The sequence below is a fragment of the Ammospiza caudacuta genome, chromosome 7, assembly GCF_027887145.1.
Source record: "Ammospiza caudacuta isolate bAmmCau1 chromosome 7, bAmmCau1.pri, whole genome shotgun sequence".
Lineage (NCBI taxonomy): Eukaryota > Metazoa > Chordata > Aves > Passeriformes > Passerellidae > Ammospiza > Ammospiza caudacuta.
In genome coordinates this window covers 25,173,597-25,185,854 of record NC_080599.1, presented here as the reverse complement: position 1 = coordinate 25,185,854, position 12,258 = coordinate 25,173,597, and the positions used below count along the sequence as shown (strand labels likewise).

At 41.4% G+C, this 12,258-nt stretch overlaps 1 protein-coding gene across 1 annotated transcript in view; it reads left to right on the top strand.

Moving 5' to 3' along the window:
* SMG7 (SMG7 nonsense mediated mRNA decay factor) overlaps positions 1–12,258 on the top strand; it is a 51,287-nt gene that overhangs the window by 14,288 nt on the left and 24,741 nt on the right. Inside the window, exons 2-5 of the mRNA XM_058808990.1 lie at positions 6,515–6,546; positions 7,773–7,890; positions 8,900–9,032; positions 11,795–11,966. Coding sequence (XP_058664973.1) covers positions 6,515–6,546; positions 7,773–7,890; positions 8,900–9,032; positions 11,795–11,966 — 455 coding nt within the window. The remainder of the gene's footprint in view (positions 1–6,514; positions 6,547–7,772; positions 7,891–8,899; positions 9,033–11,794; positions 11,967–12,258) is intronic.

Here is a 12,258-nt window from a genome sequence, read left to right as displayed (position 1 = left end):
GTTTGTATTTCCCTCTCTGTAGATTAAATCAGAGATTAAGAACACATTAACTTTCCTTAGGAGTGCTTTTACCTTTGGGGCACATTGTTTTAAAATCTTGAGACAAAGAAACTGACTTCCGTGAAACGAGAAAGAAAATGAGTTTGAATGAAGCTGACTGCAAGAGTACTTCTACCCTTATCCAAGGAGGAGGATTGCCAGCTCTGATCAAACTTGGAAAGAGTTGCTTTTGGTAGTTGTGTTTTGAGGATGATTATTATGACTTGCTTCTAATAGAGGAGAAGGAGGGAAGATGGGATTAAGGAAAACCGTGCTCTGTGTCCCCATTTCTTGACATCCTCCTCAGCCACAGTGACAACACAAAAGGAATAGAGCAGGATTCCCTGTGGAGGGGGTTTGTATTCAGGTGGTGATTGCTTTGCTTTTATATCTGCTTGCAGAAGCATAGGTTTTTTTGTTTTTACTGGTGATGAGGTACTTGTTTCTGTGGCTTTGATCTACCGCTATAATCTGATTAAACTGCAGGTCAAGGAAATTAGCTGTACCCTGGCTTCAGCTGCCTGTAAGAGGAATAATAAGATTGAAACTACTTAGCACATAAAATTGACAATAAGATGATTCTGTTAAAGGTGTTTTTCATTGGTGTGTGTTAGCAGTGGCCTTCCAAGGCACCTGGAACATTTCATTTCATGACCCACAGGCTGAAGATCTCTTGCTCCCTCAGTAAGAGCTGACATCACTCAAACCTGCCAGCTCCCAAAGCAAGCAATTCTAGAACTTTGTGCAAACTATGATCATTTAAATTAGGTGGCAACACTTGGAAGTTTGGAACAGTAAGAACTTGTTCTATAGAAGTAAAACTGTTAACAGTACATGTCTGATATATGAGTAGGTAGAGTCTTTACACAAATTAATAAGTAAAATTATTGTTGGATGCTATATACCCCTGCAAAATCCTGACTGCATCCATTTGCCCCTTCAGGAAAAGCTATGTGTTAACAGGAGCTGTTGTCTGAAGCCTGTTGTATTCAGGTGATGTTGAATTAATGGGTGGAGGAAAAATAAAAGCTGAAGTTTACCCACAAGTTTGCTATTACTGTACTTCAGGCATAACCATCTAGGTTTATGCACAATCCTAAGATTGCTGCAAAAATATTTCCTTGTGACAGGTCATAGTTAGAGATATAGTAACTGTCTGCAAAACAGCTTAGGGAAGTCAGAGTTATGTTTGAGAATTCAACCTTTAGCAAAGCGGACCAGCTGTAAAGGATTGGTAGCCAGAGAGTCTCTAAAAACTGTAAAGAAAACAAACTTTTCAATTTTAGCAAGTGTTAGTGGCCAGTCTTAGGAATTGAAGGAAAAATACTTGTTTTCCAAAAAACTGTCAACCATTTGTATCAGCAAGTTTTCTTCACATCTGAAGTGCCAAACTCTAGATGTGAATGATGTCTTGGATACTATGCTTGGGGGCTTCTGAACAATCAATCTCCCCTAAATATGCTGTGGAATATTCAGTGTCCATGCTGTTAGTGTTTCCTACTGCTTCCACCTGCCCTGAATCAGCATGAGTATGCTTAAATACAGACAAATAAAGAAAAAAACCCCACTGAGTATTAAAACTATTATAAGTTTTTGTTGAAGATAGCTGTTTTTTGAGGAAAATCTAAAATGGCAGGTTGTTGCTTTGAAGTTCTTTCTGCTGTGACCCTTGCCAAATACTGAAATAATGAAATTAAAATATTAATTTAAGTGTTTGACTTTTAGTATGCTAGTATAGAAAATTTACCTTTTCTACCCAAAATGAAACATTTCACACATTTATTCTATTTATTCTCTGTATCTTTCTATTCCCTTTCAGAAGAATGAAAACTTTCTGGCAGTGCCCTTGATAAGCCTTGGGATCAGTCACCTCCTGCTGAGGCACTTTAGGCTGCAGGTGCTTTTCATTGTGGTACAGTACCTCCAGGAAAGAGAACTGCAGGAGTCTGAATTTCTGCTTGGAGTGAAACTCCTGACCACCTCACGTTTTTTTTTTAGTTTTTAGTAATGAGATTGGATCTGATGGCTTTTATAAGCCCAGCTGCCTGGATTCATTGCCCATTTTAGTCATGTAAATCCTCAATTCCTCATTGGGGGGTTGTGTTACTGAGATTTGATGAGAGAACTGATACAGCTTAGGGCTGTCAGGGGAAAACCAGGTGAAGTTCCCGTTCAGGAAGGGTGAAAGCAGGGTGGTGTTCTTGTTGGCTCTGTGAGACCTGGGGTTTTCCAGGTTTTTTTGTAGAACTTGTCGTGCCACAGCAGATCACGCCTGGCAGATCCTCACTGTGAAAATGAGAGAGGTGTGGTGTAAATGAGGCTTGACTTCCAAAATATAGAGGATGGTAGCTGGGTAACACAAAACTGCTGCTTTGAGAAGTTTGGCTTAATTTCATTGGCTTATCTGTGCTTGATAATGAAGCTTGTTAGCAGACCCCTGCTTCTGTAGAATGGATACAGCCCCATTAGAGATGCAGGGTGGTGTATGCAGAACTGAAAATTTGTGATTGAGTGCTTGAATTATAGCTGTACTGAAGGCAGATATTGGAACAGAAATGAGTTCTTTTGGGGACAATGGTAAAATAGATCCATTTGTTCAGTGATATGCAAATAGAGTTGGAAGTCACATGGCAACAAGAGGAAAACTTGAATAAAATAGTTAACCAAAGTGGCTCTATGATCTTACATGATTTTAACATCAAATTAAGCAAACTTGCTCTAGTGTTAAAAGAGAAGGTGTGACTGCATGATCTTTTGATGTTTCTTTAGTGTGATGGGGTAAACACTTCAAAAATATATATGGGAGAGACATCCCAATATTTGTGGGATTTTCTTTCTGTACTGCTTACCAGCTCAAGGGAAACAACTTGTTTTCTTATTCTGACTTGGAAAACTTAATTGATGAAGAATGGTAAAAACTTGGAAGAGGGAGAATGAAATGTGTCTTTCTTGTCTTCTTTTGCCAAGTCCAGTGGTTCATTCCAGATTAAATATAGCCTCTGAGTTCCAGGGGCTTTAGAACTTTATATACTCTCAGGTTCTTTGGAGAAGAGAAGTTTCTTTTGTCTCCTATTTTTTTATTTATCTTATACCTTTACAACCTTGCGAGACAGTCCTGACTACTGTGTTTTAAAGTTTTGAAGCTTTTCATTTTTATGAATAAAATGAAAATTCCTTTAGCTATCAAACATTTTCACTGAATTGGATGGGAGGCTGTTGTATTTTAGTTTAAAGTTTGACTAAAGCACAGAGCTGAATTTACATATTTGGTTAGGAAGTAATAAAGAGTAGATGTTATTTCAAGGTGGTATATGGAAATACTTGAAATATAATTTTTCTGAACTATGGTTTGGATAAAAAAAAAAAAAAAAACAAACTTAGGGAAGCTTGACTGAACTGCTGAGTCCAACTGGGCAAGGAGATATCTGAGAATATTCTTGCAATGATACAGTGTATAAGCAAGCCCTGCCCTGTTTTCTAGTAGGCAACCTTTTTTGCCCCAGAATGAGTCATTCTAATGTAAATTCAATATGAGGAGGTGCAATAAAATATATGGCCAGAAAAGCTTGTTAAAAATGCTGGGTGATAGAAGGAGCCATTGGCACTGTGAGAAACTCCTGCCAGTTGTTACCAGTGAACTCCAGTTGGTGCCCACTAGAAGTCCCTGAGCACCAGCAAAGGCCCATTGTAAAGTTTGTTTAATGAACAGGCAGTGCATCTTCTGTCATCCCTCTCTTTCTCTCTGCTAATATTTTGCCACTGATGCAGAACAAGGTTTGTACCCAGGCTGCCCCCTCTTATCCTGGCTTAGAATGCAGCTATTTGAAACAAATTGTTTCTAGGTGGAAATGAGAAGCAGCATACTAATGTTAGGTCAACTCTCCTAATTTCTTTGGAGTTTAGGAAGCATTGAAATAATTTCTATACATTTTATTTAAAATGACAATGCTAATCTCTTTAGTATTGCTTGTTGCAATTTTATAAATTATACAGGGCAGTCTGTGTTATGGCTGGTGAAGCGATTGGTGCTAAAGTCTCTTGTTCTGTGAGCCCATGAGTCTTCTCTTCCAAAATAAAGTGTTTTTAAATAATTCTTTTTGGTAGAAGCTCAGGTCTAGCCATATGATCAGGTCTGTGCACTTACAGAGAGCCTGTCAGCAGTTGCGCTGACAGTAGAGGCTGAGGCTCTCTTCACCAGAATTCTCTAGGCAGCAGTGAGGGCAAATTTCTGGGGGGAAAAAAAGGTGCTTTTACATTCCTCATTTAAAGATTAGACTCAGTGGAAGGTAGTTCTGCACAAGAAATTTCCAGAGGAGCAGTTCTTGGCTTTTAAAGGGCAGAGCCTTCGTGACTGGAAGAGATTTCTGGGCTGGTGTCTGTGGGCACAGTCCTGCGTGTCCTGCTGGGGCTGAGCCTCTCAGCATTCGTGGCTTTGGCAGCACAGATTGTGTTCTCGGCTCAGAGGAGACCTTCACAGCACTGGAAGATGTTTGAAGCGTGAGCCAGACTGTAGGAACTTGGCTGGCTGTTCAGAAAAGCGAGATTCCAGCACCTGAGCAAGTCAGCTTTTCCTTGGGAGCAGTGGCATTGCTGGCTGCCAGCACCACAGCTCTGCCTCAGCTCTGGGCCTGACTGGGCTTGCAGGTCAGCAGTGCAGGGGCTGCTGAGGCACAGCCTGCACAGGAGGTTGCTGTCCCTCCTTGTCTCTTCTTGGCTCCCTGGGGGCAGGATCTGCTCATTCCCATCCTGCTGCCTGCAGCCACAGAGAGCCTTCACTTAGGTGCCTTTTGTTGCCTGTGTATGGATGAGGGAAAAATGTTTCTTGGGCTTTCAGCTTTCTCCTGATACAATAGCTAAAATTTGCTTTGCTTGTCTGTGTTATCTCTTCTTTCTGACAATTGAAAGAAGTTGTCTTAAAGGCAATAAATGCTCTCCATGCTTCCAGTTACTGAATTTGGATTAGGTGAGGAGCATACAGGTTCACTTCTAGTATCAGTTTAGATGTTCCTGACAATTAAAGCCCTTGGGGCATGCCATTGCTTTTTAGATGGAGGTGGCTATGGTGAGCTGTTATAGATAATGCTTGCACTTAACAGAATTTTGCAAAAAATTTTGCAATTGCAAAGAATTTTGCAATTTTATTATTGCAAAATAAACATAATTTTACATGTTATACATAAGTAACATGTAAATTGTTAAGTTTTTAACAATTTTGCAAATTGTTAAAAACTTAACAATTTACATGTTACTTACGTATATCCTATTCTAATACCTTTTTAATTCTCATGTGGATCTCATAACCTTCTCTATAATTTATGGCCAGTAGGTAGATCCCAGAACAAACTGAAAAACTGTTTGCAGTCACCACAACTTCACATTGGCAAGAGAAAGTATATGCTGATGTCTGCAGCCCCTTTAGGGATCAGTTGGTGCTTTCTCCTGGCTCTCCATTCTTTTCCAAGCTGGCATCTGACATTCATGTTAGGCAGTGTGTCTTCCAACTGTGTTTGGTTTTAGGTTTTTTTCTGAGGCAGGTGAAGGGAGCATTTCATATACTGGGAGGATTCCATGTCTTGTGTGGAAAGCTTGCACTCTCCAAATCTGCATCACCACCTGAGTGCATCAGGAGCAGAGGGACGTGTCTGATCCAAACCCAAATTAGCCCTGGGTTAATTGTGCCCATCAGACAGACCAGCAGGGCTGCTCCTCGAAGCTTTATGTACTGCTGACACAGTGCTGAACTGTAGCACCTCCACTGCCTGCTCCAGCCAGACACTGACCATTCAGGAACATTTATTTATTGAGGACTGCCCCAGTGTTCCTGTTTTTGGAAGCTATTTGCCAGCCTTCACCAGCAGTGGGGATTTGCAGAGGATGCTCAGTGCAGGAGTTGTAGGTAGTCACCTGTAGCTGCCATTCTTTCTGTGTGTACTGTGTTGTTTTTTTTTTCCTTGGAAGCCTGATCAAAGCATTGCTTTAGGGATGCAGCTCAAGGAAAAGAGGCAATTGGGGAAGCCATAGTCTTATCCCTTCTCCCTACAGAAACTTGTGCAGTGTGGGGGACAGGAGGGCTGTACTGAGGGGCTGACAGACACTGATGGGAGTTGGTGTTGCTCTGACTCTGTTGGCTCCTGTATTTCATGTGTGACAACTTAGAGTTGATAAAAATGTCCCAGGCAATTATCACTAATGTTGGCAGGACGCTGCTGCTACATAAAGCTGAAAATATAAACTATAATGTGAGCATTATTAGTATATTCGTTCAGAAGGAGGCATAAGCAGGGAAAAGTGAAGAGCTGACTATTGTTATGGGATGAAATAAAAGCAGTCATGCTGTTGAACCAACAGTAACTCAAATCCTGCATGGGGTGAACTAAAGCAGAATTGTAAGCAGATTCACCATTGCATGAATTATCTTTGGCATAAGTCAGTTATTTTGAGCTTTCTAATATATTGTCGTTTTGCTTTCTTACAGGCAGGCAGAAGTCCTGAAGGCTGACATGACAGGTAATTGCCTTTATTATACAGTTTATATAGCTTATTAATAATATTTGATTCCTGGTTTTGTTTTCCTTTTGTGTTCCTTTTGCTTATCATTCCTAAGAATTTTCTGGAAAGTGTGTGACCTTGTGTTAAAGTCTCGTCCTTTGTATCTAAATAAGTAAATAGTATTTTAACAACTGTGCCCCTTTGGCCTATACCTAATACATATTTTTGAAGTTGACTTTGGATGTTCTAAACATTTGGAGATGAAGGTCTCATGTCTCTACCTCTCTCTTGAGACCTGAGACTCCTGCCCAGACGAGCACAGGAACTGCTGTACTTGGGATTAGCCAGGATTTGGGTGATTTTAAGGAACCTGGGTGAGGAAATGCTGAGCACTCCCCCGTGTTGTGAAAGTGCAGCCATAGATGCAGTGAAATGCTGTGAGCTGTGATTTAAGCTGTATATATTAATGGGAAATGGAAATGGTTTATATTAATGAATCAGCCCTGCAGCACAATTAGTTCTCTCACGAACCTTTGCTCAGCTGTGCTTGTCACCTGGGTGTAGTTAAAGCAGCAGGCTGGTGTAGTCTCCATAGGACCATTAAAACCACCTGGATCCACCCAACCCAAGAGGAGTGGCTGCACCATCAGTATCAGGATGGTTTCCCTGGGATGAGGCCCATCCCTTGTGCTCCTGCAGCCGCAGCCATGGGAAATTGGACTCTGTAACTCAATAGCAGGGAGCAGTGTTTGCACTCGCCCTCTGGGGTGGAGAGCAGATAGCTACTGAAGAGTTAGAAAACGCCCACAGTGTTCTTTAAACACCAACAGTGTGTGTCCATGCACTGTCCTATCTAGCATCCCTCCATGGATTTATTGTCTGCTAATTATTTTTTGGCTACACTGGAAATTTTTCATCCAGTGGCAAGAAATTTTGCCGTTTTATAACTTATGGAGAGCCACATTCTCCTACCTGTTTTGTTTTTTAACTTGCCAGCTGCTAACTTTGTTCACATCTAATTCTGGAGTTGTAGGAGACTCCTCAGTTAAGCAGTGAGCCCTCAACCCCTCTGTAGTTCTTGTATTTCACTATTCTGAGGAAAATGATAAAAGCAGGTGTTTGGTGATGTGTATCTAACACTGAGCTCTATTCTTTCATTTGGTAAATGAGTGAAAAATCAGATTTACTCCATAAATTTGTGTGACTCTGGGTTTTTTTGGTTTTTTTTCTTTCTTGTTGCTCAGATTCAAAGCTGGGTCCAGCAGAAGTCTGGACATCCAGACAGGCTCTACAGGACTTATATCAAAAAATGCTAGTGACTGATTTGGAATACGCTTTAGATAAAAAAGTGGAGCAGGACCTGTAAGTACCTCACTGAATTTGTGTGTGTGTATGTTATTTGGGCTGGGCAGCAGGAAACCCTGAGACTTCCAGAAAAGCAATTGTAACCTATGGAATAGTTGTCTTATTTCCTTTAAAATGAGAGCTGTGCTGTGGGTGAAACATGAGAATGCCCTGCAGAGCTGATGAAGAACATTCAGTAGGTTAGAGTTTTACCTCTGGCAATTCAGAGGCAGCCATGTCATGCAGGACTGCATTTTGGAGAGCCAGGTGGAGGCAGACAAGCTAAGGAGCTCCAGTCTGCTGTGCTCTCAGGGGAGGGCTGAAGTCTGCATTTTCCTGAGAGGAGGAAACTTGCCTGATGTAATCACCTGGAGCTTTGAGCAAGGTTTAACAGGGGCTGCTGAAGACTGGTTTTAAGCCCTGTGAGGTAGAGCTGGGCAGAGGGAGGAATAATCAGGGTTGCTCATGGGGTTAATTAATAGGTTACTCCTGACACCTTACAAATCAGGGTAAGATCCAGCTGGATTTTCTCCATGCCCTGAATCCATTCCCTGTTATTTAAGGTGCAGACATGAGTTGTAATAAGTTTAGTTAACAGAAGCATGTGGCTCTTTCAGCATTGAGAGAAACCAGACGAGTTGGCTGGCTGAGTTCTCCTCTCCAGGCTTCCAGTTATTGCATGATTTTTAAACCTCATTTATGTACCCCACATTTTGTTTTAGGGAGGGACTTCTATGCTGCCTAAAATAGAACAATTGCCAGCAAATATCAATGATGCTAGCATTAGCCATATACATATATACACGTGTATGTTAGCTATATATATATCAGGATCTGTTTCCATAGATATGAGAGGTGAGGAAAGGTGGTTATTCCATATTTAACATTTGTTCTCATCTGAATGTTGCTTGAATTTGAATATTCTTCATGTCTGATGCTATGTAATTAAACAGTTCTTTCCTGTTATTTATGCCATCTGCATAAGACACTTCCAAAGTAAAAAGATAAATGCTTCTTTTATTTTCAGTTGGAATCATGCCTTTAAAAATCAGATCACAACACTCCAGGGTCAGGCGAAAAACAGAGCAAATCCGAATCGGAGTGAAGTTCAGGCAAACCTTTCTCTGTTTTTAGAGGCAGCTAGTGGCTTCTACACACAGGTGAGTTGCACAAAATACAGGCTGGGTGGAGGATCAGTTTTAGCTGGGTAAAATCTGTTCCCTTAGCTTAGGAAACTGCTGCTGCATTGGATTGAGCAGCGCACCTTGCTAGCCGTGGTGCTCTCAGAGCTGCTGATGGGCTTTCTTTTGATCAGTCTTGAGCTGAAACTTTTGTGCATCTGGTTGTGGTGCAGTTTAGGTTCCTTTCTAATGGAATCTACCTTAACACCTAAACCCCACTGTTTTGGGTAAGGTCAGAGGTCCATTTCTTACTGTGCTCTGCTCTGCCTGCTCAGAGCAATCATAAAGCAGCAGGAAAGGGTAGTATGATGCTTCTTTGCACTGTCTCTTGCCTTCTCACTGTGCATCTGTTGCCTTCTTGAACTACCACCTGTATGAGTTCTCTGACTATTAGAAAGTCTAGCTTTCACTGGCTCTGCAGGCCCTCTTAAAGCCATTTACTCTGTGTCTGCAGTGACCTGTGGTGAGGAATTTTGTCTTTTAATTGTAATGTCTTACAGAAATGATGACACAAAAAATCTCAAGCGCAGCAGATGAGTTAGTTGATGTGCTCTTAGTACTTTTTTCCTGCTGTTTCTCTAAAAATTCCCATTTGGCTTCTCATTGCTATATATGTTTGTGGGCCATTGCCTTCATTCCTTTTCATTTGCTGTATAGTGAAGGATAAGCAAGGATAATCAGTTTGTTCTTGGATTAAGTTACTCAGGAACAGAAATATGTGCAGAAAATGCAGATGCATGGGATGTGTGTGATGGCCTAATGTTTTGTTCTTTGCCTCTTCCTTGTGACTCCTAACACCAATGATGAACATTGAGGTGTAAGTCTTAATTTTCAACAGTTAGAATAATTAGTTCACTTCTAGGAACTTTTCTTCCCCTAAAGCAAAACTGTATTGAGTGCTCTTGGGCCAAGAATCCTTTGCAGCGTTTTCAGTTAATTGCCAAAGGAGTGTGATTCCTATTCATATACTTATTTCTTACTGACATTTTTTTGCCTACACTCTTTCCTATGTTAGATTTCATTAGATTTAAACTATGGAGAATAAGAGTCAGTGTATGATAATAGCCTTAGTAAAGACAACTTGCCTTTCCTTCCTTTTTCCCCCTCATTTGGTGTCTGCTTCAACAACATTGTGGTTGCTGAATCCTCTCTCAGTGTTCAGAGTAAACTTTGTCATGGCTGATTTACACTGTCTTCAGCTTACAGCATTCACAGTAGGTCATTTGTACTGTATTATTTCCTAGTTGGATTCCAGACATCTGCCATGCCAACCCCAGGGTACCCTTGTGGCTGCCCTTTTTTCCCCTTCAGCATTGTTTTTTTTGTAAAGCTGCTTGTTGGAAGTAGCCAGTTTCACAGGCTGTCATGGTTGCCAAGGGCATTCTACCTCTACACTGTTTATATTGCAAAAGCCTTGTTCTTTCCTGCAGTGGATCAGGGAATTTTACTCTTTCTGAGCTTGACACTACAGACAGGGTCATCTTTCTCTGTTTGCTGTGATGTTAATTACATTTTCAGTCTAAAGCCTTGGCTCAGCCAAGGTACCTGTTCTCCAGCTGTGAGGCTTCCCCAAGTGACATCTTTGAACAAGAGCATGAATTTTCTTAATTTGGCATCTTTGAAGATGTCAAGATGCTCTCTTTTATCCAGCTTTCATCTCTGAGGTCTCTCTTGTTTGCGGATTTTTTGTTTACTGAATCAAGAGAGACAAAGAGGTGTGAGGTGTAACACAAACCTCTTTCTGCAGCAAGCAAAAGCATCATGTCTCATCTTGCTGACAGAGTATGTGTCTCTGTCAGCCATGGGCTTTCTCTGTGCCTTTATCTGGAAGTATAACCCTCCTGCAGGTCTGTTTTATTTGGAGACTGAGCATGTTTCCAGCTGGGAGAAAGTCTGTCACTTCTTACCTGCATTTGTTGCCCTAGTAATAAGTCCAACAAACACTCTTCACTCTCAGGTTGCCATTACTTTGCAGAGTATTTATGTTGGAGTCCATTAGGAAGTACTTCAAAAGCACTAATTAGAATGGCAAAGTTGAGGCTTTCTTTCAATCACCTTTTGAAATATTTGATCAAGTAGCTGATGCCTTGTTCCTTGAAAGAGTCTCAGTGTTGGTTTAGTGCAAATATTTACTGACACCTCAGCCACTGAACTGTTAGTATTGCCTTGTGTTGCTTATCAATTTGGTTATGTTCCAGCTTCTTTCGAACTTTATACTTGGGATAGTTTCTTTCTAAAGTTAAAGTTGGGTTTCTTATGTTGGAACCAGCTGCTTTGGAGGTTGAGGGATGTTCCTTTCTAATATTTTCAGAGAATAGTGTCACTTCTTGAAGGTATAAAACCCACTGTGTTCCTCTTGAGTGTCCTACTGAAAAAACAAAAAGACCAAGCAAAACCATAAAACCCAGCAATATCTGTAGACCTCCCATAGTCAATCTCCTCTGATAAATCCTTGGTGATTTAAATATCATGAGGATTGAGTTGCTTGCTGGTTTGGGATGCAGAGCTTTTTCTGACTGGGCAGATGAACACAGTGGACACAATGGAACTCAATGAATTCCATATGGAGAACGTATTGTAAAGTCTCACTTTCAGTAAATTGAGCTTGTTCGCCTCAAATATATTTGGCTTATCAGTGGTGAGCACACGCCTCTTAGTGGCGCTCTGTTAGTTTAGTGACTTGTTTTGATGCCTTTGCAATGGCTGTCTGGAGCTGCCACTGAGCCAGGCCGTGTTTGCAGTTACTCCAGGAATTGTGCACAGTTTTTAACGTGGACCTGCCGTGCCGTGTGAAGTCTTCCCAGCTGGGGATCATTAGCAATAAACAGACGCACACCAGCGCCATCGTGAAGCCGCAGTCCAGCTCCTGCTCCTACATCTGCCAGCACTGCCTTGTCCACCTGGGAGATATTGGTGAGTTTCACAAGGAAAGGGCTGGGACGTGGAGTTCTGTCTGTGTTCAGCTTCTAGGGAGGGATCTGCATAGACCAGGGTAACTGCTGGAGCAAGTGTGCTCCACTTCAGCAGCTAGTTGCCGATTGTGGTGATTGCAGCAGGGGGAAAGACCTGGAAAGAAACCCTGTTCAGACTTATCTAGTGTTTGTTACACATTAACACATGGAGACAGTTAATCACTGGCTTGCTAGTGATCTGCTAGAGTCTGTCTCCTAGCATTTTAATCATGTTCTAGCTGGTAGGCACAGGG